General features: G+C 41.7%; 1 protein-coding gene and 1 pseudogene across 2 annotated transcripts in view; one reads left to right on the top strand and one right to left on the bottom strand.

The window, feature by feature from the left end:
• The window catches only part of LARS2 (leucyl-tRNA synthetase 2, mitochondrial), a 150656-nt gene that overhangs the window by 73498 nt on the left and 49464 nt on the right, over window positions 1-27694 (top strand). For both annotated transcript variants that reach the window (XM_069473522.1, XM_069473523.1), the window contains exons 8-12: window positions 8120-8227; window positions 10300-10459; window positions 19749-19853; window positions 23060-23175; window positions 25935-26218. In XM_069473522.1, coding sequence (XP_069329623.1) covers window positions 8120-8227; window positions 10300-10459; window positions 19749-19853; window positions 23060-23175; window positions 25935-26218 — 773 coding nt within the window. The remainder of the gene's footprint in view (window positions 1-8119; window positions 8228-10299; window positions 10460-19748; window positions 19854-23059; window positions 23176-25934; window positions 26219-27694) is intronic.
• On the bottom strand, window positions 16587-16647 carry LOC138388888 (U6 spliceosomal RNA; annotated as a pseudogene).

The raw sequence follows: 27694 nt of genomic DNA, 5'->3' as shown, positions 1-27694 counted from the left end.
ATCATTTGACTCTTAAAGCTAGAAGAAACTTGAGAGAACGTTTAGCTCAGGGTCCCCCACAATGAGCTAAGAGTCCCTGCCCTGATCCGAGCGACATAAAAGCAAGCAAACAAACCCATCATGTTTGCCTTTACTGCTGCTTGAAATTACAAAATCAATATGATGTGTAAAAACAAATTAAAATAAAGGAATAAGGTGTTGGTTTATTTCAAGCAGCCCACGTTCTGGCCTCCTCACTCCTCCCCAGGGCGCTGACTGCCATCCCAAGGTGTGTCCCATCCTTGAAAATGACTGACCCAGCCCACGCCTCATTTCATAACCGAGGCACCCAAGCCCAGGGAAGAGCCAGTTCTGGTCCTGCTTTCTTTCCCCTGCTCTTGAGGACTAGTTCCCAAGCAACCGAGCATTTCTGAGAACCGTGTGGGGACAGTAGACAGTCGGCCTGTGTTGCAGGAAGGCAGGACATTAGCCACTTAGGAAACACAGTAGGTACAGCGAGGGGGCACAAATGGCCAGGTAATGGAAAGTGTGCTGATTAGAGGTTTTCTGGTTTGTTCTTGATGGGATTGGCTTGTTGGCCTCTCAGAGCTAAAGCTTTGTTGTGCTCCGCATCATTATTCTCCACTTTAACACCCTGTCTTCAGTGGGGGCCTTCTGAGCCTAGCTGCTTAGAGAACAGTGAGACTGATGCAGTGGCTGCCACTGCTATTAAAGAAGCAAACAGTTATTAACAGAAACATACGTGTCAATGTTATTTTTTTTTTTTCAAAGCAAGTGTTCTATTATAGAAAGAAAGAGTCTTTCACAGTATCTTTCCATTTCTGTATATATTGTGCTTCCCATTCCAGGATGGCTAGCTTTGAGTGTCGGATTTGCTGGAGACAGAGATTTAACAGAGCTGTAATAAGTTGAGAACTCCGGAGAAATGCACTCTGATAGTTTAAAAAGAGTGTATTAACAGCATGATCTTAACTTTGTAAAAATGTGTGTCCAGGCACACATACTCATACTACATTTTATCCATCCTGACACACAATTAGTTTTAAATTAAATGCACCACAAGAAAGAAAAACGCTGTCAATCAGTTGTAAGATACCGTTGATCCTAAGATGTGTCCCAGTTTCAGAATTTGTGGAAAAAATGTGCATCTTCAAATCAATGGAAGGTAGGATATAAGTAGAAGGATATAGAACAACAGTCATCTCCCAGGGTGCTTAAATTGATTGTGGATAATTGTTATTTTTCTTCATCCCTCTGTCCTTTCTAGGCTTTTCATAAAAAGATTGGTATCATTTTGATAATCATAAGAGAAAACAGCATGATATCAGGGTGATGTCATCATTTATTTACACATCGTCTTTAGACCTGAGTGCCTTGGAAAGAGATGGATGATCTTAACGTTCTTGGGAGTTTCATCCATGGGCAGGCTTCCAACTTGAAGATAATTGAGCAGAATGTCTACTAGGACTACTGTTACCATTTTGTTTTTCATCGTTAGACCAATAGAAGCTTTCAGTCTTGCCCCCAAGACTCCTCTTTCCTGGAACAAGACTACCTTTTCAGGAGACTAGTGCCAGAGATTGGGCTGAAGATGATTTTCAAGTTGTAGCTATTTAATTACTCTCTATTTAACCCCTCTCCTGAGGGCTGAAGTTACAGGCTCTCTTTTGTCCTGTGGACCCAGGGGCAGGCAGTGAGGTGACAAAAGTGGCCTGTGGGAATCAGAAACAGTCTCATCAGACGGGTGGCACTGTAGTTGGGAGAGTTCAGTCTCTATCATCCGCATTCTCAGGAAGGTGATGGTGACATGGCCGAACCTGTAGTCACCATCTTTTAAGTTAGTGGAATTAGAACTTTTCTGCTGCTGAAAAGTTAGGGTTACCAGGGTGGGGGAGGAGGAAGAAGACTAATAAGTGGTATGCATGTATCCTTGAGTGGATATATGCATAAGAGATTAGCCAAATTGGCCACCACCTTGGCTTCCTGGTTCTCACATCCTTTACCGATCTTTTCCCACAGAGCATGCACAGGGGCCATGCAGTGGAGCGCCCAGGCTTTCATTCCCTCATGGTCATGCCTGGGAAGCACATTCTTCTTTCCAGCATCAGTGACAGTGTTTATGTGTGTAAGAATCCTTTTATTGGAAGGTATTTTATAGCAGTTGCTTTGTCCCCCTCTTTCGCGTAGCTCTGGGCGTATGCTTGATGTATGTATGGGCTGCTTGGTGCCCCTCTTGTTCTTGCCCCTGAGGTCCCTGAATTCACAGCTTGTTGGCAAGTCACATACCTAAGCAGGGTGCCCTGCTCAGAACTAAATGTTTCCCTGCTGGATTAACAGCACCTTCCCTGGAGTCCATACTCTTAGATAGCACAGTTGTATCTGTAAATAAATGTTTTGCATTGAGATGCCACAAGTGGATTTTCTAGAAATACATATCATATTTCAGAAAGAAGTTGAAATAGGCCTATCATAGACAGACTTTTATATTTATGTACTTGCCATTTTTTCCTCAAAATTCAAACAATGTAGACATCACACCAAATGAGTTTTTTAGCGTATACTCTTCATGCATAATTTCATGCCAGAGTCAAAGTTGGAGAGGGGGACTTTAGGGCATAAGAGAAAGTTTATTCTGCTAGAATATTCTAGAGGGGATATCTACATTTTTAAACATTTTGGTGCCTTCAGAATTGGTTTTTCTTCATTAGAACTCAAATATATATCATGTTGTTAAAATGATTGCATTGAAATGATTCCGAAAAAAAGAAAGAGAGAGTAAAGAAATCTTGGCAACAAGAATTAGTTTAGAAAAATATATACAAATTATAATTCAAAAATAATTGCTAATCAAATCACGCTGATTCAGAAGTATGCTAAGTGTTAAGCTTTTAAAAAGTGTACGTTTTAGCTGGGTGCAGTGGCTCACACCTATAATCCCAGCACTTTGGGAGGCCAAGGAAGGAGGATCACTTGAGGTCAGGAGTTCAAGACCAGCCTGGGCAATATAGCGAGACCCCATCCCTACAAAAAATTTTAAAAATTAATTGGGCATGGTGGTGCGTGCCTGTAGTCCTAACTACTTGGAAGGCTGAGGTGAGAAGATTGTTCAAGTACAAGATTCGGAGGCTGCAGTGAGCTATGATTGCACCACTGCACTCCAGCCTGGGTGACAGAGCAAGACCCTATCTTTAAAAAAAAAAAAAAGTACAGTTTAATATTTTAATTAAATGTTATCATTAAATCTTGCTTCTTCCATTCTGTCTCAAATCTGTGTTCAGCTCTTAAGGTTCTTGTTTCTCCATTCTCCACTTGTTTTAAAAAGGTATGTACTTCTCAGTTTGCTTAAACTTTTCTTTTTTATGGGGTCTTCTAAAACGTATCATGTTTTTTAAACCACTTCTAGAATTCTCATTTGTGGTCATGTTACACCTTGTTATTCATGCTTTAGCTCATGCACGTCCTCTCTTGGGTAGTATGGATTTTTCCTAGCATTATTTCTGCTTCTTTGAAGAGAGAGTCAGCTTAGCCATGTTATATTTAATCCTCTTCTTATCCCCAGCTTTTTAATTTTAATCTTTCTCTTTCTTATGTCTTATATCACTAAAACCTTTTTGATTGGATGGTGCTTCCGGCCATCTCTTATTGGTGCATATTCTTAAATGCTGACTCATATTCAGACTCATTAATCTGCAGTTCTGTTAAAAGATCTTCATTCCGGTGGTGTACCCATAGAGCAACAGTGGTTGTCTTTTTCAAACCCATCCTAGCAAAAATGATTCTATGACCCCTTTGCAAACCACATTACTTCTATATAAGCTAAATAATAACCACAGGGAGACTTTACAATTTTACTTCAGATGAGTATTAACTAGAGTAATTCTTTGTAAAAATTGAATGAGACACCCACTTATATCATTAATTTCTAGTTTTTGCATCTGGAAGAGTATCTTTTGTTTAATTTACTTAGAGATACCTGAAAACTGAGCCAAGTGGTCCCAGAACAATCAGATCTGGATAATTCATTAGCTTGCATCTGCTGCTGACTAGTTTAGTGATTTTAGGGAAATCACATGACCTCTCAGAAGCCCACTTTTTAATTGATTAAATGAGAGAAATTGAATAAATTAATGGTTTTCAACTTGTGCCCAAACGATGGGAGTCAATAGGGAGGAATTAGAGAAGAGAGAGGACACCTCTTTTCGACTCCTATGTATTGGGTTCCCTCGGATTTTATTTGAAAGGGGTTTCATAGCACTTTTAAAAAGAATCTAAAAACCTGCTATTTCCCTAGGGTTTTGTATTCTGTGAGCCAGTAGGATTTCTATAAATTGAAGTCGGCCAGGGTAGGGAAGAGGGGCAACCCTGTCTGCCAGATGTAAGGACGTGAAATGAGATGAATACCATCTGCTGTCACAGTGATTGCAACACCAAAAAACAAACAAACAAACAAACAAAAAAAAACAGGAAGGATGTAATCTCAACAAAAAAAAAAACAAACAAAAACAGCTCTTCCGATTGAACAGTTGCAGCCCTAGAACTACTCTCGTCATTCTTGTTCTGGGGGAGCCTTGGTCTGGGACGGCCCAGGGAGGAAGGAGAGGTTGTTAGCTGTTGGGCAAGGTGCACTCTAAAGCCCTGTTCATCAAAAAAAATCAGTCATGAATAATGTGATTATTATACAGTGGAAGCTAAAAAGAGCTTGCTTTGAGCCGTTGATTTCATTTGGTTAATTTTAAAAATCTCTTTTGGTTTTTAAAAATATTCATGGATTTGGTTAGCTTTTAAGCAGACATTTCCCCAGAATTAGCATATAAAAACATTCATATTTCATCCTATCTGAATCTTTGTCCTCATCTAGATCTATTTTAAGTAAAGCACCTCCCCAAGAAGTTTTCCAGCCTTAACAATTCAATCTAGAAGAAAAAACACAATGAGAGGGCTTATGTACTTACTAGTGGCTCAGGAATGCAGGGGGAGGAAGGGATGTGAAAGTCAGAATTGGATCCAGTCAACTCCGAATTTTCTGTGGCAAGGAAGGATAGAGTGGGAGATGGAGCTAATCTTCAGATCATGTAATGAGGGTTTCATATGATGGAAAGATATCAGAGCCCATCAGGCCACATATGGGTTTGCTTAAAAGTTAAATGGAATCTCATTGGTCTTTGGAGAGGAAAAGCCGTGGGTCATTTTCAGAGTTTATAATGTACTAATTATGTGCTTGTTGACATTTAAGACCTCCTAATCGCTCCAAAAATTGAACAGCATTTTAGAGTGTATAATTTTATCAGAAGATTAATGGTTTATTAATATATTAATATATTTAAGATTTTATGCTTTTGCTACAATATGATATCAAGGCAGTACAATATCAGCTTATATATATATATATCAGGATATTGAAACTTTTATAATCCATTGATAATGAATTAGGAAACTTGCAAACAACATAAAGTTACTCTGGTTAATTGAAACCAAAAAGGAACAGATCAGAAGAGGATCAGGTTACTCACAATTGGCTGACAAGACTGGAGATCCAAGCTCAGGCAGGAATTAGGGAGAACAAGGGCACAGCCAAGATCTTTCCCCAAAAATGGTCTGTTTAAGGCATGGCTGCCATTGGTACCAGCATCTCCAGCCTCTCAGTTCTGGTGTGGCATTAAACCAGTTGATGCCGTGCCTCTGGGCCATGCGACAGTGTTCTGAAGCTATACTGAGCCTAGGATTGGTTACACTCTTGAGCTTCGGCAGGGAGGGGAGTGGGATGGGGTAGCAAGTCTATCCCCTTTCAAGCTTCCGAAGTTGGTAGTGGAGCCCTGCCGCTCACCCGTCTTGCAGTTCTCCCCTGAGAAAGAAGGGACTTCAGGTGCTGGGCAGCCAAAACAATACAAGTTCACAGTGTCATTGGGGACAAGTCATCAGGAAGGTGTATTATAGTTGAATGAGGGCTGAGTAATGAAACAAGGGACTTGAGGTTTTGGCCTGGCTCCAATTAGCTAAGTGATGTTGGGCAGATTGCTAAATCTCGCTGGGCCTGTGTGTTCTTATTTATAAAGATGGGATTGTGATGACAACCTCAGCCCTATGGCTCGAAGCCCAGAGTCTTCCTTCTAGGAATAAAACAAAAATATAAATAAGATAATGGAAACAGACAGATCTCTGTTAAGTGCCTCTTAGAGAATGATAACTGAAAGCATCTCAAATATAGATATGGAAAAGCTGACTTTAAGTACTGGTGTTAGAAAGCAGTAATTGAGTAGTAGAGTATAAGACTGAATATGGACTCAGAAGTCAGCTACATCCTGCTTTAAGTGCTGCTTCCACAGTTCCACCCCATGCTGTGGGGAAAATTTCTGAGACTCGTTTCCTCTTCTGGGAGGTAGAGATACTACTACTTGACTTGTGATCTTGTTGTGAAGATTAAATGAGACAACATACATAAAAGTGTCTGGTACTTAGGAAGTATTCCACAAAGGTTATTACTTCCCTTCCTAGGTGCCTGGGGTCTGATGCTGCAGTACGTCTCTCTGATCTTCTCCCTGGAGTAGAGGGAATTACATGAGAATTTAGTGAGCATTTGCCCAGGACTAGGCACAGTTCTAGACGCTGGGCCAGGCCCTCTGTGGAATATAAAGGTCAGAGTTTGCAGTTAAGTGATAGGGATCACAGGCCAACATTTCCCTGTGCTATACTCTTTGAATTCAGAGCAGAAGCAGTTGTGATCTGCACAATACCAACCTTAGCAGTAAGTTTTTGCTGTGTTTTCATATTCTATTATAAAAAGAATAAAATACAGATAACCATATGAAATACATATGTAACTTATTGAATTATTTTATAGCAACCATGTGCATAGATACATGACAGTTATGGAAAATGCTCTGTTATTCTTATTAGAATAAGAATCTTTGTCCTGTAGCAGAAAGAACACTGTTAGTAATACCTGGTTTCTAGTCCTGGCTCATCAATTCCTGTGACCTTGTGTGGGTCACATAACCTCTCACTACAGAAATTCATTCATCTGAAAATGATCTACCTTACCAGAGTGTGTGAGAAGACATATGTGTAAAAGCACTTTATGGATTATAAAACACTAGACAAATAAAGTATTTGCCTGTATTAGCCATAATACAATTAGGAATTACGAATTAGAATCTTGGCCAGGCACAGTGGCTCACTTTGGGAGGCTGAGGCAGGGGGATTGCTTGAGGCCAGGAGTTCAAGACCAACCTGCGCAATATAGCAAGACCCTGTCTCTGCAAAAAATTTTAAAATTAGCCAGACACGGTGGTGCACACCTGTAGTCTCCGCTACTTGGGAGGCTAAGGCAGGAGGATCACTTAAGCCTAGGAGTTGGAGGCCATAGTGAGCTATGATCACACCACTGTACTCCAGCCTGGGGGATAGAGTGACACCTTGTGTGTAATGGATAGATTAGATGATAGATAGATAGATAGGAATCTTCACATTACAGATGTATAATTTAATTTTAAATCCATCTGTTGAAAGAAATGTCTCATCATCAAGTAAGGACTGACATGACTTGAGGCCATAGAGAATAATTAATAGAAAGACCTCCCTTTTATAGGAATTTAGGATTAAAAGTAGAAAAATTAAGATGAAAATCAATAATGTGTTTCTAATAGCAAGAGTTTACACAAATTAATGCAATGTTTCCCTTATACTAATTTTTGTTTTTTAAATGCAGAGATACAATTTATAACAGCCTTTATATGTTATCATTGAATTTTGGAACACCCATGAATGGCATATCTTAGAGTTTGAAAATTCATGAACTTGAATTTAATTTTGTTAGTTCCCAGACTGTGGGAGAGAATGCACTAAACACATTTGCCAAAGCTGTGAATTGTGATCTTTCCTTGATAATTTTCTTTTCTCCATGAAACCATGGCCCACTCAGAATAGAGAAGTCAGTCAAACCCATCTCACGGAGTTGAGTCATGATGAGCGCTTCTATTTTTAACCCGTGCCGGCCTTCTCTGACTTGGCCTAACCCTCCTCTCGTGTCCCCACTGCTCCTACCTTCACAAGATCCACATCATTTGCTTTTTCTTAAATAAGCTCTGTTCCTCACTTCTCTGTTCTCCTTTCATTCCCACAGGCCATGCAGGATGCGTTGGCAGACCTTCCAGAATGGTACGGAATAAAAGGCATGCAGGCCCACTGGATCGGGGAGTGTGTGGGCTGCCATCTGGACTTCACGTTAAAGGTGATCAAGCAGTAGCTCTAGCAATTCATGCTTAGGAATCTCCTGCATTTGGGACCCATTGACTAAACTGGCAACTGGGGACTCTGCAGCAGCACTGTCCAGTAGAAAGCTTTACATTTTCTAGTAGCCATATTTTTTTAAGTATGCAAAGAAACAGGTGAGATTCATTTTAATAACATTACTATATTTAACCCATTATATCCAAAATATTATTGTTTTAAAATGGGATCAATAAAAAAAGGTTTATTAAAGAAATAGTTTACATTCTTGTTTTAGTACAGCTTTCAAAATTTACTGTATTCTACAGTGATAGCACATACTAGCCACCTATCAAATGCTTCATAGGCATATATTGCTACCGGCTACCATATTGGATGGTACATATACAGAAGATCTTCTGGGGGTCCATGAAATCCCTGAAATTACGTTCAAAATGTTTGTGTGGGCATTTTCCTGAGCAGTGGGTCCATAGCTGTCATTGTATTCTCGAAGGTGTTCATGTCGCAAAGCAGGTGAGAAGCCAAGAGAGCAGAGGCAACTGTAAAACCATTTTTAAACTAGGCAGACTTAGAGCTGTTAAGGAGTATGTTCCAGACTGCTGTGGAGGCACTGCTCAAAATTAACAACATAAGGCCCACCTACGCTGGAGAGTGCCCCTAAGACTTTTCTCGTTGTCTCTACCGACTAGAGAGTTGTTCTATAGCCATTTCTTACCTGGGTGTTCTTTGTTATCCTTCTGATTTCTCCTTTTCTCATCAAGAATTTTGTGCTCTATTTGTTTAGCTCCTCACCCCACCCTTACCTTAGTCCCCATCAAAACCTTCAGAGGAGGAAGCAGCAGCCAAGAGACAGAGTTGGCTTACCTTTCTAGACTGTTCTCTGCTGACAGCTATACCTGGTGTTGAGCACCTGCTGCTTGCCACTGAGCTCATATTCCACAGAAGTGATCCAGCTCTCTCCAGCTGCAGACATGGGGAGCTTCCCATAAAGGAGTGTATACTTTGGAAACCTTTCAATAACGAGAGCTGGACTGAGCTTTCTCTCTTCCTGCTTTCCTGAGAAGGTGGCATGAAATTCAGTCCAGCCATGACTTTTGTTCAAACTTGCAGGGTCGTCTCTTTTCGGGCCTCTGCATTAGCATTGGTCTGGTCCTCATATCGAAGGTCTTTGCTTCTTAGCCAGCATTAGGGATGTGGGTCTCTGAGCCTCTCGGCTGCTGTGCATGGAGAGTCTAATACACTCTCTCCCTTGCGCAGCATTTCATTATGAAAATGTTTTCATCTCCATGAACCCACCTGAAAATGAGATGGGGCAACATGCTGTCTCTGGGAGGAAACATACTCAGTCCTACAGGGACCATGTGGCCATGCCTCCATGTTCCAATCCTGGCTCTGTAGGTGATACCTAATTGGCACTTGAGCCATGTATTGGACTGTCTTTTAGTTCATTGGCACTCTGTTAATGTTTGAATAAATGCATGAAGGAAGTAGCACCTGTTCTCTCTGTGTCCTCCATTATCGTCACATAATTGGCACTCAGTTGATGCCTCTACTGTATGCTTCTTCCTTGAAAGGTATTTTAACCAGCTCAGTTGTGAGCTCAGCCCAGGCTATCCTTTTGTTCTCTCTTTAAGCCAGTAATAACTTTAGCAACTTTTTGTTTTTGTTAGAAAAGTAGATACCTTTATTTTTTTACTATACCCTTAAATCCTTGAGGACAACATAGCTCCTTTCTCAGGACAGAAACAATACAACACTGATAGTTATTTTTGATTTGTCATTGTGTTTGAAGAAAGCTTTTTGAGCATGCTTTGACCACCTTCCATTTGGGACCACCCACACACTAAGTGGTGGGCCCTGGGAAGGGCTTCTAAGACAGGAAGCTGGGTCCTCTTCCCTCCCGCCCTTCTCAGTCCCTGCCGGGCACTGTGTCATTCTCTGCAGCCCTGGTCCAGTGGTCAGAAGCTGTTGTCACTGGGAATGAGGAGGGAAGGGGGAGGGGACGTAGTTGGAGAGGGACACAACCCAAAGGAAGGGCTGAGAAATGAAATAACTCTTCTTTCCTCCTGCCAGGTTGATGGGCAAGTCACGGGAGAAAAGCTGACCGCCTACACGGCCACCCCCGAGGCCATTTACGGCACTTCCCACGTGGCCATCTCCCCCAGCCACAGACTCTTACATGGGCACAGCTCTCTGAAGGAAGCCTTTTGGAAGGCACTGGTCCCTGGCAAAGGTGAGCTGGCAGTGAAGGCTGAGGACAGTGATTGGACGGTGATTCACAGAGTTCCCAGTCCCCTCGCATGTGTCATCGCATGTGGTTTGTTCTTCACCTTAGCCTTATGTTTTATTTTTTTATTTTGGAACATGAGGATAAAAATGAGCTCTGAAAACATAAGTTGCTTTCCCCTGGTTTCACTGTGAGTTTCTATTTTGTCTGCATCTTGCTTCTGATTGAAAGCTCAGCTCTCTCCCTTTCAATATAATCTAAATTTAAAGTGCTTTTCTGGTAGGAATAGAATCTCCTCCTTAATTTATAATTCTGCCATCAAATAAAGCTACATCAACAGGGACTAGAGGGAAGCCAGTGAGAATGAGAGAAAACTCTTCCAACCACTTAATTTTATTATTTTAAAGAGTTCATATGGTCTTCTGAGCAGACAGAGTGCTCAGTACAGGTCTTTCACAGCTCTGCTTTATGAGTGGATCGAGCTGACCTAGAATTAGCATATCAAGTTGTAATTGGTCCATGAAGACTTGGGGGGTGCTTATGCATTAGTCGGGATTCTGTGGTTGCAAGCAACAGAATCCATCTCTGGCTAACCCAGAGGAAAAGGGGAACACGCGAGAATGCTGTGGGGAAGCTCGCTGACTAGAGGAATAGCTGAAAAACCAGTCTGGAAGAGGAGTGGGCAGCCCTGAGGGTTTGGGGAGCAGGAAGTAACAGTCCCTTGAGTGCCACTGTCATAGGAAATCTGCTCTAACTCTGCCTTCAGTACTTCCAGCACTTGTTTCAAGGTGTCTGATCAGTACAGCTGGGGCCCTTGGCCTTTTTCTTGGCCAGGTGAAGGCCAGGCAACATCCTTGATGGACCACCAAGATTGTAGCCAGTGAAGGAGGGGCAGCTCTCCAAAACAGCCTTAGGGGCTCTCAGCGGAGGAAGTTGGATATGGAGTCTAGGCAGGCAAAAGGAGGTCCATTATCAGTTAAGAAATAGATCTCTGGAGTAATTTAAATATTTCTACAAAAATCTCATCTGTGTTCTCTTCCATAGACAATAAACATCCCAGAGTACACCATCTGAATTATTGGAGTCTGAAATGCACGGTGTCCCTTTGTATAAGGAAAAATTTTGTAAAATTTTGTAATGATTATTTTGTAAATAAAGATACATTCAGGGGGATGGAGGCTGGGCGCCATGGCTCACGCCTGTAATCCTAGCACTCTGGGAGGCCAAGGCGGGAGGATCGCTTGTCAGGAGTTCGAGACCAGCCTGAGCAAGAGCGAGACCCCTGTCTCTACTAAAAATAGAAAGAAATTATCTGGCCAACTAAAAATATATATAGAAAAAAATTAGCTGGGCATGGTGGCGCATGCCTGTAGTCCCAGCTACTCGGAAGGCTGAGGCAATAGGATCGCTTAAGCCCAGGAGTTTGAGGTTGCTGTGAGCTAGGCTGACCCCACGGCACTCTAGCCAAGGCAAAAGGGTGAGACTCTGTCTCAAAAAAGAAAAGATACATTTAGGAGGATGGACATACTTCAGGCTCTGACTCGAGGTGGGGGGGTGGGGAGGGCGCCAAGGGCAATATATGTAACCTAAACTTTTATACCCCCATAATGTGCTGAAATAAAAAATAAAATACACACCTACCCACCTTCATTAATTCTAAAATAATAAATTTTCCTCTATTAAAACAAAAGATACATTTAGCTATAATTTCCCATTTTACCTAGATATGGCAACTTTTGGGATACCTCTATTATTATTTGTCTAACAAAAATGTTTTGGATGGTGATGTGAAGTTGCCATTTTCAAAATAACCAGAATGAAACATTTCTTGATACCAGGTTGGAGAGAAAGAGACAATGTCATCCGAGCTTCCCTTTGCTTAAAACTTCCACTTGTTCGCTTGGAGCATTAAAGATTCAAATTAGTTAGCCCTTCCCAAGAGGCTGCTGTGCACTCTCTTGGGGATACATAGATGAGCCATTCAGTCTTAACTGTGAGTGCTCCTGGGTGGTCAGAACGGAGGACAGCCAGATGCAAACGTCATTCACCCCACACAAGGCAGGTATTATCTGTTGGTTTCACCTCTTTTTGTTATCTATTGGAATAGAGAAAAGACTCTTTTGAGTTAAAATTTCAGCGTATGCCTATAAAGCCCAATAGCCCTATCTCTCTCAGGTTTATTTTCTGTACTTAAAAGAAAGATTGGATTCTTTTCAACTGTTTAGTTTAAAGGGAAAACTCACAGTTTTTACTCTCATGAGCAATTTGCGATTCTTTGAGGGCTATCTATAATGGTTGAATAATATCTAAAATTGAAAACCTAAAAAATGTAAACATGAAGACCTTACATTTTTTCTTATGGTTAATTTGGAGACACAAATTAAAATTAAGTAATATTAATAGGAGATTAATGAGCTAATAAATTATAAAAGATAGAGTTCCTGAGATGAAAGGCACTGTATAAATTCAGAACGTTTTCATATGTAAGAAATTGAGAAATTATATCATTTTCTACAAACAGCATGGTTTTCATGACCGCATGGGTATCAGTACACCTGACTTGGCCTGGTCATCTGTTTTGGCACCTTTAGTGCCAAGTGTAATGTTCTGCTTGGAATGGCTCATTAGCTACTTTCTCCCCTCTTTTTAATAATGTCTGAAATAATTCCAAATGGATCATTATACTTGGCACTGAATTTTTCCAATTCCAATTTTCAGAGTAAAATTATTCCTTTTGCAGATGTGAATTTATTCAGAGTCTCTAGATTAATTTGCTTGAGTCCCTGGACTTTGACATGTGACATTACAGTCACGTAAGGCCAGTATAGTGCATTGAGTGTAATACAATTTTCCCAAAGGGTGAATTAAAATTACCCTAGGAATATGGACTTATGCCTCTTCTGGCGTTTGAGGTTACATTTTAAACCAGAACATCGCATCACTGCTGTCATTTACCATTGCTGACTGGCTTGTTTTTTTTTACTTGAATGTCAGATTTTGAGGGTAACAAGTGTTAAATCAGTGACCACTGTGGGTCATGGCAGCCCACATTTGTGACTGGATTTATTACTTGTAGGAGTTTAAATTCTCAAACATGAGTTCCTACTGTGCCTAATTTGGTTTCTACATATCAGCTCCTGCTTTGGCACAAGATGACCAAGGTTCTGGTCCCAGATCCATCTGGCTGACTCAAGGAAGGTCATGTCACCTTTGTCATGCTTTCGTGGCAGAGCACGTGATGGGGCTGTCATTCAGGGTGGTCTTGGAGGGCCTTGTGGGTAAAGAGGGAGCTCTGAGGAGGAGAGGACACACACAGACAGGGTGATGCTTGAGTGGCAGACCAGCTGACCCCATTAGTCGGGGAAAGGGCTGTGAGGACCTCAACAGCCCGAGTCAGAGTGGAGGGAGGGAATAGCTCTGAGGAGTGTGTGGAAGGCGGCAAGGGTGGAGGATCCTGGAATGGTTCCCTGTTTTCTGGCTCGGCCAACTGGGTTGCTGATGTTATCAACTAAATGTACTCCTTTTGCTTAGCATCCTATAATTTTGTAAAAATTCCTTTAACAGAGGGAAAAAAGTAAAGTGCTTCCCCAGAGTTCTTGAAATTTAGTTTATTTCCATAATCATTGACGTCGCCTCCTTTTCTCAGCTGACCAACTCTGACTTAAGTCATGTTATGTAAGCTCTGACTTGATAGGAACTAAAGACCATAAAAGGCATCAGTAGAAAAATATCATCAGAGTTCTAGAAGCTGTTCTTTCTTTTCCTGAAGCCTTTTCTTGCATTCCTAATATTAAAGTATTCTAACCCTGGGGCTTTGGAACAACAGGTTTCGGCTCTGAGTCACCAACTGTCTACACAATGCATTTTTTGCCAAAAGGGCAAATGAGGTCTCCATAAAGGGAACGTAGAACTCTGTTGTTATTGACACATTAGAGAGCAAGAGCCTCCCTGGAGGCCCCAGAACATTAAATAATTAATTGCTCCTATTGTTTTGCCCCTGTCTCCATAGTATCAATATGGGGGTGGGACAAAGGGGTGGGGAGCAGATCTGTAATGCTAGGGTAATGATGTGGTTTTTAACCAAACTGTTTTTAGTAGCGTTCTTTCAGCACATGTTAATAGATGTTATATAGAGAGAAAAGCTTCTGTGGTCAAAAATTCTGGAATAAACAAAAATACACAGATTTCTTTGCTCTGGACTTCCGAAAGCCTTGCTCTGCTGGTGTGCACTGCACCTGTCTAAGAGAGGAGGTCATAGGCAACGCTTGTCACACTCACTTGATCTCAGAACCCTGTTTCCGTAGAGTATCCCTGGGAACTAGTTGCATGGACCATTGCTTTGGTGAACACCAAATGAAAGTCCTTTGTCTGTCTTTCCAGAGGACATGAAAGACCTGCTTTCTTTGCAGTGGGTGCCCTGAGAGCAGAGGACACCTTTTTGTCTGGAATGTTTCCTTTGTAATGACTAAAGCATTCAGCTGTTATCTAACCACTGTGAGAAATTCTTCTGTTTCTTCAGATTTCTCCATGACATTCTTGGATTCCTGCATCGCATAACCAGCTCAGGTGTTATAAGAAATGTGGAGAACACTAGACCTGGTTGTGAACTTGAGCTTTTAGTTTGGTCCTTTCTAAGAAATAGGTTTTGACCAGATACAGCATACAAATTGCTATTAATATCATGCATTCATTGCAAATCTGTTAATATTTTATTACTTTCTCTTGTAATAACTTTATTTAGCTATAATTCACATACCATACAATTCATCCACTTAAAGTATACAATTCTATGGTTTTTGGTATATTTATAGAGCTGTGCAACCATCATCATGGTCAATTTTAGAACATTTTCATCATCCATAAAAGAAATCTCAGGCCCTCTAGCAGTCACCCCATCCCCACCCGTTCCCAACTAATCCCCAGTCGTAGGCAACCACTAATTTAATTTCTGTCTCCATAGATTTTCCTGTTCTGGACATTTCATGTAAATGAAATCACATGATACTTGTCCTTTTGTGTCTGGCTTCTTTGACTTAGCATGACGTTTTCAAGGTTACTCCATGTTGTAGTATGTGTCAGTACTTCATTCCTTTTTATTTCCAAATAATACTCCGTTGTATGGATACACCACATTTTATTTATCCATTTATTAGTTAATGGACATTTGGATTATTTCTACTTTTTTACTGCTGTGAATAATGCTGCTATGAACATTCGTACAGAGTTTCTGTGGACATATGTTTTCATTTCCTTGGCTCCATACCCAGGACTGGAATTGCTGGGCCATAAAGTAATTCTGTGTTTGAGGAACTTCCAGACTGTTTTCCGAAGTGGCTTCATCATTTTACATTCCCACCAGCAGTGCATGAGAGTTCCGATTTCTTCACATCCTTATCAATGCTAGTTACTGTCTGTCTTTTTGATTACGGTCATCCTAGTGGGGGTGAAGTGGTATCTCATTGTGGTTTTGATTTGCATTTCCCTGATGGCTTATATTGTGAAGCATCTGTTCATATGTTTATTGGCCATTTATATATCTTCTGTGGAGAAATGTTTGTTCAGGTACTTTGCCCATTTTTTAATTGATTTCAATTTTAATTTTTGTCTTTTTATTGTTTTATTTTAATAATTCTTTATATAGATACCAGTCTCTTTCCAGATATGTGGTTTACAACAGTGGTCCCCATCCTTTTTAGCACCAGGGACCAGTTTCATGGAAGACAAATTGTCTACGGATGGTGGTAGGGCGGTCAGGCAGAGGGGCGAAGCTCAGACATGCCATGGGTGGGGAGCGGCTGTAAATACAGATGAAGTTTCACCAGTTGTTCTTAATTCTGGGCTTGTCTTTTCACCTTCTTGATGATACCTTTTGAAGCACAAAAGTTTTTCATTTTGATAAAGTCCAATTTATCAATTTTTTCTTTTGTTGCTTTTGTTTTGGGGGTTATATCTAAAATACCATTGCCTAATCAAAGGTCACAAATATTTATATATTTTGTTTTCTAAGTGTTTTATAGTTTTAGATCTTACATTTGGGTCTTTAATCCATTTTGAGTTTATTTTCTATATGGCATGAAGTAAGGATCCAACTTCATTCTTTTGCGTGTGGTCATATTACTTTTTTTTTTTCCTTGGCCATGCTAATCTTCTCTGTATCGTTCCAATTTTAGTATATGTGCTGCCGAAGCAAGCACCATATTACTTTTTAATTCATGTTTGTCACATACACATTTCTTAAAAATCAGACTGCTTCTGCCTCCATTTTCTGGTCTTCACTTTCTGATATGCTATCAGAAAATGCTTCTTTGTTTTTGTGTAGGTTTCACAATTGTCTTTTTCCTGCTGTCCCCAACCCCCAGGCCTCAGCCCAGTGCTGGTCTGTGGCCTATTAAGAAACAGGCTGCATGTCACCACCTGAGCGCTGCACGACCTCCCCTCAACCCACAACACCCCACCCCCTCACCTCAGTCCATGAAAAAATTGTCTTCCTTGAAACCAGTCCCGGTGCCAAAAAGGTTGGGGACTGCTGTAAGTCCATACATAATATTCTGTCAACTCAATGTACTATGATGTCTTTTTTTTTAAACTAAATTTCCATTTGAAGCTGTACCATGATATCTTAAGTCTTCCTTATCTTGTTGAACATTGGCTTTTTCCATGTTTGGGGCTGTTTTGGAAACAGCTGCTATGATGATTTACATCCACATGGCTCTTTGCTTCTGTAGAACTTTCCTTAGGAGACATTCCCAAGAGTGGGATTTTTTTGGTCAAAGGTTAGGAACATTTTTCTAGTTCTTGTTACATGTTGCTTTTATTGGTTTCTGAAAGGGTTATATCAATTTACAGTGCCATATCCAATGATGTATGAATTTCACTGCAACTTCACAAACATTAGTATTACCCTCCTAAAAGTTTTTGCTAACTTATCAAGTATAAAAATGGTAACACTTCATGATTAATTTTTTCTTCCTTCCTTCCTTCCTTCATTTTCCTTTTCCTTTTTCTTTTTCTTTCCTTTCCTTTCTCTCTCCCTCCCTCTCCCTCTCCCTCTCCCTCTTCTTCTCCCCCACAAGGTCTCACTCTGTTGCCCATACTACAGTGCAATGGCATAATTATAGCTCACTGCAGCCTCAAGTATTTTATATTACTTAGGGTATAAGTTTGGTGGCTATGACACAGTTCTAGATAATCAGGAGCTTATTGTGTCACCCACATGAAATGCTTGAGTGTGTATGAGGTCTTTGTGAGGTCATCAGAGCCAACACTCCTTCCATCTTCCTGCTCTACCTTTTTAGAGTCTCGCTCTTCTCCGTGTTTCTGAGTTTCTCTGTACTTCATCTGCAGTCCAGGAAGAAAGAAGGGGCAGGGAGTGGGGAGAAAAAGGGCTTATGCCTTCCATTTGAGGGCATGACCTAGCATTTGCTTCTGCACATACCTCATGGCTACGCCTAGCTGCAGGGCAGGCTGAACAGTGCTGCCATTAGCTAAACTAAACACTTAGCCATGTGTTCAACTCAACATCGTTTTGCTGAAGCAGAATAGGAGGCAGATACAGGAGTCCACTGATAGTCTGTGCCACACGCTGTTTCTCTGGCTTAGACCTCCGTGGCTGTGTAATATGCCTATGCTGCTTTCTCCCAAAAGCAGTTCTAGGCATTGCCTAGTGACTTTCTCTCTTACTTCACCACTCCTCACCTTCCAGCCTCCTGATAATATTATATCATAATTGTAGAATTTGCAAATATACATCTCTTCTTTGGCAAGGGACAGTATGGAATCAGAAATAATGGGTCTCCACTTTCAGAAGTGAGTCTGCACTTGGCCAGCTCAGGCAACAGGTGCCTCCCAGCTAAGACATCTGTACCATGGGTGCTGGCTGAACCTCAGCCTCGGAGAGACCTGTTTGGGTTGCTTTTCACTCTTATTTCTACCTCATCTCGTCCTGTGCTTCCTGGCACCCAAGGCAAAAAAAAGATAAGAGCTGGCTTAGATGCCTGTAGAGCCTTTTTTTTTTTTTTTACCTCTTTAAAACATCAGTCCTAATTCCTAGGCTTACTTTAATTTTGAGGTTTGTAAAATATGTTTTAGACAATCACATGAAGTCCTAAAACATGGCAAGTGTTATAAATAGTGAGAGTTCATAAATTGTAACTGTTGTTAGTTGCTTACGTTGTAAATTAACCCAAGGGAACTTACTAATTGTTTACCACCTTTCATCCCTTCTTCCTTTGGGATTTTACTTAGATCTTTATGCTTGCAACCCTGTGTGTATTCAGTGAAGATATGTACATGTATAGCTTATCTCCCTGCTGCAGTAGTTGTAATAACCTTCATTCCAGATGACGCAATGTTTGGATAAATTAAGTGTTTCATTAGGGCCACATAAATATTGTTCACAACTGAGCCACGTATACTATGATTACATTTTTCCTTTTTATATAACTTTTTATTTTTCCTGAAATTCATAATGTCCTCATTTTTTTTTCATTTGTTTTGTGTAGTTTGAATTTCTGGCTAAATCTTCCCACATTCTCTCCAGAACTCCGTGGATCTCCTGTCAATACAGTTTGCTGTATATTCCAACCTGCCAGATAATCTCTTTTCCTGAAGATGTCCTGTGTTCTGCCCAGATCTAGCTGGTCACTCTCCAGGTCTCTGCTGAACATCTTTCCTCCCAGAACTTCTCTTTGTCTGTGTTCTGTGAATGTCTTTACCCTTTTTGCTTTGTTGGATCCCCCATTTCCTGGATCCCATGCCATTCTCTTTTTTGATTTACTGCTTCATTTTGCTGGTCAATCACACACCCTCCAGTGTGTCCTAAGAAAAGGGTACATGGGTAGGAATTCTTTTGTCTTAGGATGTCTAGAAATCTCTTTTCCTCCTTTCTGTTCAGTCATTTTGTATTCCTTATCCACTTGTATCTTCACATGTTATGGTTTAGAATTTCAGATGTCTCCTAGTTTCACTACAGATAGATTTTGTGTTTCTCATTCTTCTGTATATTTGAGGTATTTTTCAAAAGTGGTGGAATATCTTACCTCATCATCTGGAAAGCAGAAATGCTATTTTCACTTCTTGTGAACCTGGATGAATATTTTCTTGTGTGCTTGTTTAATCTTTTGATTTTCCACTGGTGTGAATTATCTAGTAATACCCTTCAAAGGACAAATTCTCTAACAATTAGCCAAAACACACAAGTTTTAGTGCTGATTTTTCTCACTTGTTTCCTCTGAGATTCAGATGGTGTTGGTGTTTCAGGTGACTGGCATCCACAGTTATTTGCTCTCATTTTCAGATTGCCTCACTCCTGTGACGGCTGTGAATATGCTCACCCAGCAGGAGGTCCCTGTCGTTGTCATGGCCAAAGCTGACTTTGAGGGCTCTCTAGATGCAAAAATAGGTAAGCTGCTGTTAAAATGTAATCTCGATAACATATTTTACAGGTTTAAAATCGAAATACTCACCTGTTGCTATCATCTAAAAGAGCTGACTATTGATTTCCCTGATCTGTTTTGCCTCTTTGTAAAAATGAAATCCCCCTTCATATAATCATCCCTTATTTAGGAAGTACATTTTGAAAACATACTAAGTGTATTGCACCTTGCTACTTGCTGTAGAGAGTAATAAAAAATGCCTGGCCTACAAATCTTGCCGGTAGGGTTAGTTGGTGAGACTTGTACATATGATGTGGGGAATAATACAACTCAGATGAAAATCCAGTTTCAAAAATCGCAGAACCAACAGTAACTGCTGAGATGGGGGTTCAAAGCACAAATGATCAATGTGGGCTGGGTTTTTGGTGAAGGCTCTGTGGAGGAGGTGAACTTGAGCTATTCAAGAAAAGGATTGTGAAACAGCAGTAAAATTGAAGGCATATTTAGAACTGCAAATTGGATGTCCTTGGCAGCCTTACTCATTCGTGAGCGTTCTAAACTACCGTCATGCAACAGGAAGTCTGAGAATGAACAAAGACATGGGAACCTAAAGACAGCTTGTCCAAAATCTCCTTCCTTTAGGGTAGACCCATGCATCTCTCTTTACCAACATTCCTACTGTGGATTCCAGCCAGTCTCCAGACTACCAAAACCTTGCATAGGAAGTTATTTCCACACTATTTCCTAGCACACAGAAGAAGTAACATTTCATATTATATTCACAGTTTTTTTTCCTCACAATGCTCAGATCAGTTTTTGATGAAGTGGTTTGAAGAAACATCAAAGAAGAAAACCAATGTTATTCTCTTTTGTCCATTTTAAGTGTGTTATTTAAAAAAATAATTTGTTCTGTTATTTTATGCATTTTATAGTTAGTAAAATTCATTAATGTAACCAGCCAGGATAAACAATAAAGGAAGCACTTATTGATGTGGCTTTTGTGGGGGAGGGGGGCGGCCTGTTTGGTTGGTTGATTGGTATTTTAATTGACATCACTGACACAATATTGAGAGGTTTTTTTTTTTTTTTTTTTGAGACAGAGTCTCGCTCTGTTGCCCGGGCTAGAGTGCCATGGCGTCAGCCTTGCTCACAGCAACCTCTAACTCCCAGGCTTAAGCAATCCTTCTGCCTCAGCCTCTGGAGTAGCTGGGACTACAGGCATGCACCACCATGCACGGCTACTTTTTTCTATATATATTTTTAGCTGTCCAGATCATTTATTTCTATTTTTAGTAGAGACGGGGTCTTGCTCTTGCTCAGGCTGGTCTCGAACTCCTGACCTCGAGCGATCCTCCCACCTCGGTCTCCCAGAGTGCTAGGATTACAGGCATGAGCCACCGCACCCAGCCATATTGAGAGTTCTGAAGGGAAAAGAATTAGATTTTTTTAGGTGTGCATGGAAAATTGTTTTTCCTGTTGTCTTGATTTCCCACATTTGCATAATTAACACTTTCTAAATTACTGCTTTTTGCCCTCTGAGAAGAACAAAAGCAAGAACAAATAACCAAGAGGTAAATGGTATTTTTGCCATCCTACCTGCACTGTTACAAATAGTTCATGTTCTACGGAACTTCATATGACCAACACCATGGCCTGGAGCATTCTTTATATGGGCAAATAAATTTTGTGGTTACAAAGTCTTCTTTCAAACATTACTACTTATTCCAGACTCTATTGTGGAATGTAGTAAATGATTATTTTCCCTTCTTTTTGGTAATATTTATTTCTCACCATTTGTCCTCATCCTTCAAGTCCAGTCAACATTTATTCTCTTCATTAGATGCTTTTTGTGAGTAATCTCAGCTAGAACACTATAGGACTTTCCATAATATTACAGAGCTTTTCATCATACCAAAGAGCTTTAGAACATATGTCCCAAACATTGAACCACCCTTTTAGGACAGTGTTCCAGAGAGGTGGTTCTGAGAGCTGACTTAAGCATTTTGTGCATTACCCTTAGTTTTATTTATTTATTTTTTTTGGAGACAGAGTCTCGCTCTGTTGCCCAGGCTAGAGTGCTGTGGCGTCAGCCTAGCTCACAGCAACCTCAAACTCCTGGGCTTAAGCAATCCTTCTGCCTCAGCCTCCTGAGTAGCTGGGACTACAGGCATGCACCACCATGCCCGGCTAATTTTTTCTATATATTTTTAGTTGTCCAGATAATTTATTTCTGTTTTTTAGTAGAGACAGGGGTCTCGCTCTTGCTCAGGCTGGTCTCAAACTCCTGACCTCGAGCGATCCTCCCGCCTTGGCCTCCCAGAGTGCTAGAATTACAAGCGTGAGCTACCGCACCCGGCCTATACTTAGTTTTATATCTCTCACTTTCTACAAGGTGTGTTGCATCCACCAGCATGTCAGCAGTTTTGACAGATGACCCTGTAGCAGGGGTTCTCAACCAGGGGCAATTTTTGCCATCAGGAGACATTTGGCAATTTTGGAGACATTTTTGCTCGTCACAACTCAGGGAGTGCTACTAGCAGGGGCCAGGGATGCTGCTCAACATCCTACGATGTGTAGGACATCCTCTACAACAAAGTCCTTAATGTCAGTGGTACCAAGGTTGAGAAACTCTGCCCTTATGGAACCAACAACTGGAAAAAAAAAAAAAAGGCCCTGTTTTTATGAATAGCTAAAGCCAAAACAGCAGGCTGGGTGAGTGATTTACTAATGCTCAGCAACTCCCTCAAGGACCTATCTGGGTTGAAGAATAAATGTCTGTTTAGAATGTACTGTTGCCTTTGGGAACAAAATACAGTTGCTGGCTTTGGACTTCCTGACTGAGTGGATTTTCCTAGGGTGCTGGGAAATGCTGCAGGAGTCAGCCCTGCTTCTCGAGAGAAAACCATTGTCCTCTGTCACTGAGGGAATTCAAAGAAGAGCCTTCCCCAATCTTATTATTTATTGTTTCATTGGCAAAAAGCACTGAAAATTAAGCCAAGGAAAAGGACTTAAAGGATATAATACCAATAGGGTAAACTGATCATGTTAGGGTGATGGGTTTCTCCAAGACTATGTTCCATTTTCTCAATGGATGTGGTATGATTTTAAAACTTCTATAACTACAAGAGATGGTCTCCTTTAAGAAACTAAAGCTGAGTGTCAGTACTGTCAATTATTTTGTGATTCGGGCACTTGTGAAGGAGATGTTTTGTGTTTCTTCCCCTCTGAATAGGAATTCCCAGCACCAGCTCAGAGGACACCGTGTTAGCCCAAACCCTGGGCCTGTCCTACTCTGAAGTCATTGAAACTTTGCCAGATGGTACAGAGAGACTGAGCAACTCTGCCGAGGTTGGTGCACCATGGCATGGGCCTAAGAGCTTACTTCTAAAATGATGACCTTGATGTGAGTTTGATAAGACAGTTTCCTTTCAGATGCAAATTACAACCTGTCCCTTCACTTGCCCCATACCTAACAGTCTTGCAGTCTTCTGTCTTCAACATGAAAACAAAATAATATTATTCCTCAAGATCTAGAAGCTTATCAACTCTAAATCAAATCCAATCCTAGAATAGCATGGCATTGAAGTAACTAATTTTATTTTGGGAATCTTCTGCTTGAGAAGAATATCTTTTCCAAGGAATCTCTGTTTCCTTGAGAGAGATGATAGAAAGTGGCTCTTCTTCCCAGAGAAGATGTCTGTTCTCTCCACATTACTGACTTTATTTCTGCCTTAAGTTTATTTCATTTATGAAAATGGGTTATTCCAGCATTAAACAGCAGCACTTGAAGATGGTACATCTGGCACGATTTGAGCCCAGCCTCTATGTTGAACTAAACCAGAAAGTGTGATGAAAGGGGTGGGGTGAGGGGTGGGAGGGGGATGTGGGAACAAGGATCCTCAAACTTGAGCACACATCAGAGTCACCTAGTGGCCTTGTGAAAACACAGATTGCCCGGCCCCCCATCCAGAGATTCTGCTTTAGTAGTCCCTGGTGAGACCCAAGAATTTGCATTTCTCACAAGTTTCCAGGTGTTGCTGCTACTGCTACTGGTCCAGTGACCACATTTTGAGAATCGAGGGCCTAGATTCTAGGCCCTAGAACCTTGCTACTCAATGTCTCGTCCCTGGACCAGCAGCATTGGCATTACTTATTAGAGATGTGCAATCTCAGACCCCATCCTGGTCTGATAAAATCCCTATGTGCTTCGTGTGCACATTAAAGTCTGAGAGTGCTGGCTTAGAGCATTCCTTCTTAAATTTGATGGTACATGGGAAACACCTGGAAAGTTTTTAACACTACTAATGCACATGTCTCACTGCAGATATTTTGGTTTGATGGTTATTGGTGGTGAGGGCATGGATCAGACATCAAGAGTGTGCAAAGCTCCCCAGGTGATTCTAACGTGCACCAGAGTTGGGAACTACTGGCTTAACATAGTGATTCCACACCTGGCCATGTCTCTGAATCACCTGGGATTGCTGGCCCCACTCTGGGTGATCCTGATTCAATTAGACCCAAAGATCCAGGTCTTTCAGGTTTGGGCTACCTGGCTCTAGGATATTATATGTATATAACTATAGAATAAGGGAATAATGGCCAGGTTTTCTCCTTTATAGGGAGTGACAATGTTTTCTGACCTCCTGTTTGTGCCTTCACTTCATAAATTGCATCCTTAGACATGAATCATGCTCTAAGATATGGAAACTGAAACCTTAATTTTAGAGCTTGTCAGAGAGGCTCCCTGGAGATAGGGCAGATCCATGCCACTGTATCTAAGGGAGCCCTAGTTAACCCTCTGCAGGGCAAGAAAGGGGACACCCAAGGCCAAAATTACGCTTCTGAAGTGCCCAGAGAAATACCCACTGCTCAGCATAGGGCTCTGAGCATTAATTATGCTCTTTGGCTTCTTTCAAATAGCTTCAGATGGTCTATTGTATCCTCTCCTGGCTCTAGGGTGAGTATCTAGAGTAAAGGAATTCCTTCAGGGAGTGGAAAGAGAATGGAGGGAGAAAAGCTGCTTTCATCCGTGTGCTTCTAGAACATGCAGAGAGTGACGCATGGAAAAGATAGACTTTCAAGAGAGCATGTTATGATTTGCATCACAACTATGTGGTAACGGGAGTGCAGAACGTAAGACATGTCTTCCCAGAGTGTGAGTGATTCCTTGGTAGGGAGCTCTGGACTTCAGAAGACATTTCAGACCTTTCGTGAAAAGGGCTACTCGTGTTAAACATAGCTGTATTTTTTACTCTTTATGCCTCGTGACCATAAGTTCCTGGGGACACAGGCAGATCATATTTATCCGTGTGCCCCGCTCCTAGCACAAGCCCAGGATGTAGCAGGGAGCAGAATGTCTTCAGAGTACCCACAATCTAGGCTGTCAGCAAGCCGCACTGGCTCAGTTCGTATAATCAGTGTGGTTCTCTAAACAGCATCAGGTGAAAAGAGAATCTCTCTTTTGTACTGTTAGTGTTCTGCCCTACTGTCTATAAAATGGGAGCATTTGAATCTAAAAAGAGTGGTCTGGTTCTTCAGGCCGAGGCCCCAGTTTATTCCTCTGAACTCCTGCTGCTTTAGGATGATATTGAATGTTTCTTTTCTGGATATTTCCCACCCTCTCCCCCCAACAGGGGAGTAGTCATTAAAAATACATGTCATGCAGTTCTTCACTGGCAACTAAAAGCTGATATTGGATTATCTCTATAGGTGTCACAGCTCCAGCGAGGAGAGCCACAGAGCCAGGGCCAGCTCACCCGCTAGACACAGTAGGCACAGTGCCTAAGGCCCAGAATACTTTTAGAGACCTGAAAAGCTTTTAATTTCTTTTAAAATAAACCAGAAGAAAAAAACAAACTTTCAGGGTCAAAAATTATAATATACTTGTCTTTATATCAATACAGATCTAAAATATAATATTTCATATTATCTTAAGGAGGAAAATGCCAACAAAGGCAAAAGCACCTAGGTAGGCCTCGTGAAAGTCATCATGTGGCTCTGTACAGGACCGGTCCCCTGGGAGAACCACACAAACGCGGCAGTACAGGCGGGGGCGCAGGGGTGGTAACTTGTCTTACGCAGGGAGAAATGAGTTCTCTCCTTCTCAGTTCACAGGTATGACCCGGCAGGATGCTTTCCTAGCCCTGACTCAGAAAGCTCAGGGGAAGAGAGTGGGTGGAGATGTGACAAGTGATAAACTGAAAGACTGGTTGATCTCTCGGCAGCGGTACTGGGGCACGCCAATCCCCATTGTCCACTGCCCAGCCTGCGGCCCCACGCCTGTGCCTCTGGAGGACTTGCCCGTGACCTTGCCCAACATCACATCTTTCACCGGCAAGGGAGGCTCCCCACTGGCCACGGCTTCAGAGTGGGTGGACTGCTCCTGCCCCAGGTAAGGACCCGCATCCCTGCAGCAGCCACTGCCTGTGCCTCCAGCACCCTGCTGGGATGTTAGACACTCCCCCTCCTTCCTGGTGCTAACTCTGCACCTTCTTCCCTGACTTCCACCAGGCTGGAAAGAATACTGCAGGTCTTTTGAGACTTTTGAGGGAAGGGTCTGGAATCCGTGGCCCAACCTCTGTGATGGGCACCCTTCCCTCTCCTCTGAACTGCTACAAACAGCGTGTCAGTTCAGATCTATCCCAGAAACATCTGATCTGACTGACAGAAAAGCTCCAGATTTTCATGATAGCTTTGTAAAAACCCACTTTCTTCCATTTTATATTCCAAAGAGCTTCTTGGAGATGAGAGAAAATGTTTTCTCTGCTCCGCCTTGCAGTTTTCCAATATAGTGACTATGAGCACAGTGGAGATTTTATCACAAGCAGCAGGATAGTAGGTAAGACAGTGAGCGTGCTCAGGGGCTTCGTTCTTTAATACACTGAAACACACCATATTTCCTTTCTTCTCATTCTGGAAGTGGGATTCTGCTTTTCAATTTCATGTCAATTCACTGGCATGTCTCAGGTATGATTTTTTTATGATGCCTTCTCAGCTGATAGAATAAATAGATAGCAAATAGCAAGCTCTAGTATTTTTCTTCTTCTTGTGTGGAGAAGCCGTTTTTCTCTGCCTTATAGATCATGATGAGCATGTTTTAAAATAATTCAGTCCTCTGTCAGTATAGAGCTGAGTTAACAGAGCGGCAATTGGGTAGCCACACAGTGTAATTGAAAGTCTCAATCTGGGGAGTCAGACAGTCATGGATTCGAGTCCTGGCTCTGCCTCCTAACTACTGTCAGACTTGGGAAAGTCATTTGCCTTCCCTGAGCTTCGATTCCCTCATTGGAAACTAAAATAACCCCCTTAAAGGGCTGTTCAGAAGACTAGAATTAACACATGTAGTTCTGCGCAGTGGCACCTAGCAGGTGATCAATAAATGGAAACATCACAGCCATCCTGCAAGGGATTTGCCAGCCATTCTCCCAAGTCCTCATCCAGGTATGTTTTGAAATTCAAGGTGGAGTTTATAGGCAGGAAAATAGGAAGCCCTGGGCCACGTTAGGGTAGAAATGTGGGCTCCAGGAGGAAAATGTCACCCCCTCTTTGTTGATAAGCGACAACAGAGAGCTTTCCCACCAGAGACATTGGTGGCCTGCCTGCAGCACAGCCGGTGCAGCCGTGTTGACGAGGATAAGGTTTCCTGCCCCGGCTGCAGAACCCCTGGAGGGCAGAGCTCAGGCCTTGGTGCTGGTCAGAGCTCCCTGGATGATCCTGATGAGCACCCAAGGCTGAGAGCCACTGAGCTAGTGTGGCCAAGTGAGACAGCGCGGTGGCATGGATGGCAGGTACCAGCATCCAGTGGATATGGATCCTTACTCTTGGGCTCCAAGGCCTTAACCTCTCTGAACCCCAGTTATTCATCTGC

The sequence above is a fragment of the Eulemur rufifrons genome, chromosome 7, assembly GCF_041146395.1.
Source record: "Eulemur rufifrons isolate Redbay chromosome 7, OSU_ERuf_1, whole genome shotgun sequence".
NCBI classification, from domain to species: Eukaryota; Metazoa; Chordata; class Mammalia; order Primates; family Lemuridae; genus Eulemur; species Eulemur rufifrons.
Note: the sequence above shows the minus strand (reverse complement) of the source record. Positions and strands in the feature narration are given on the sequence as shown.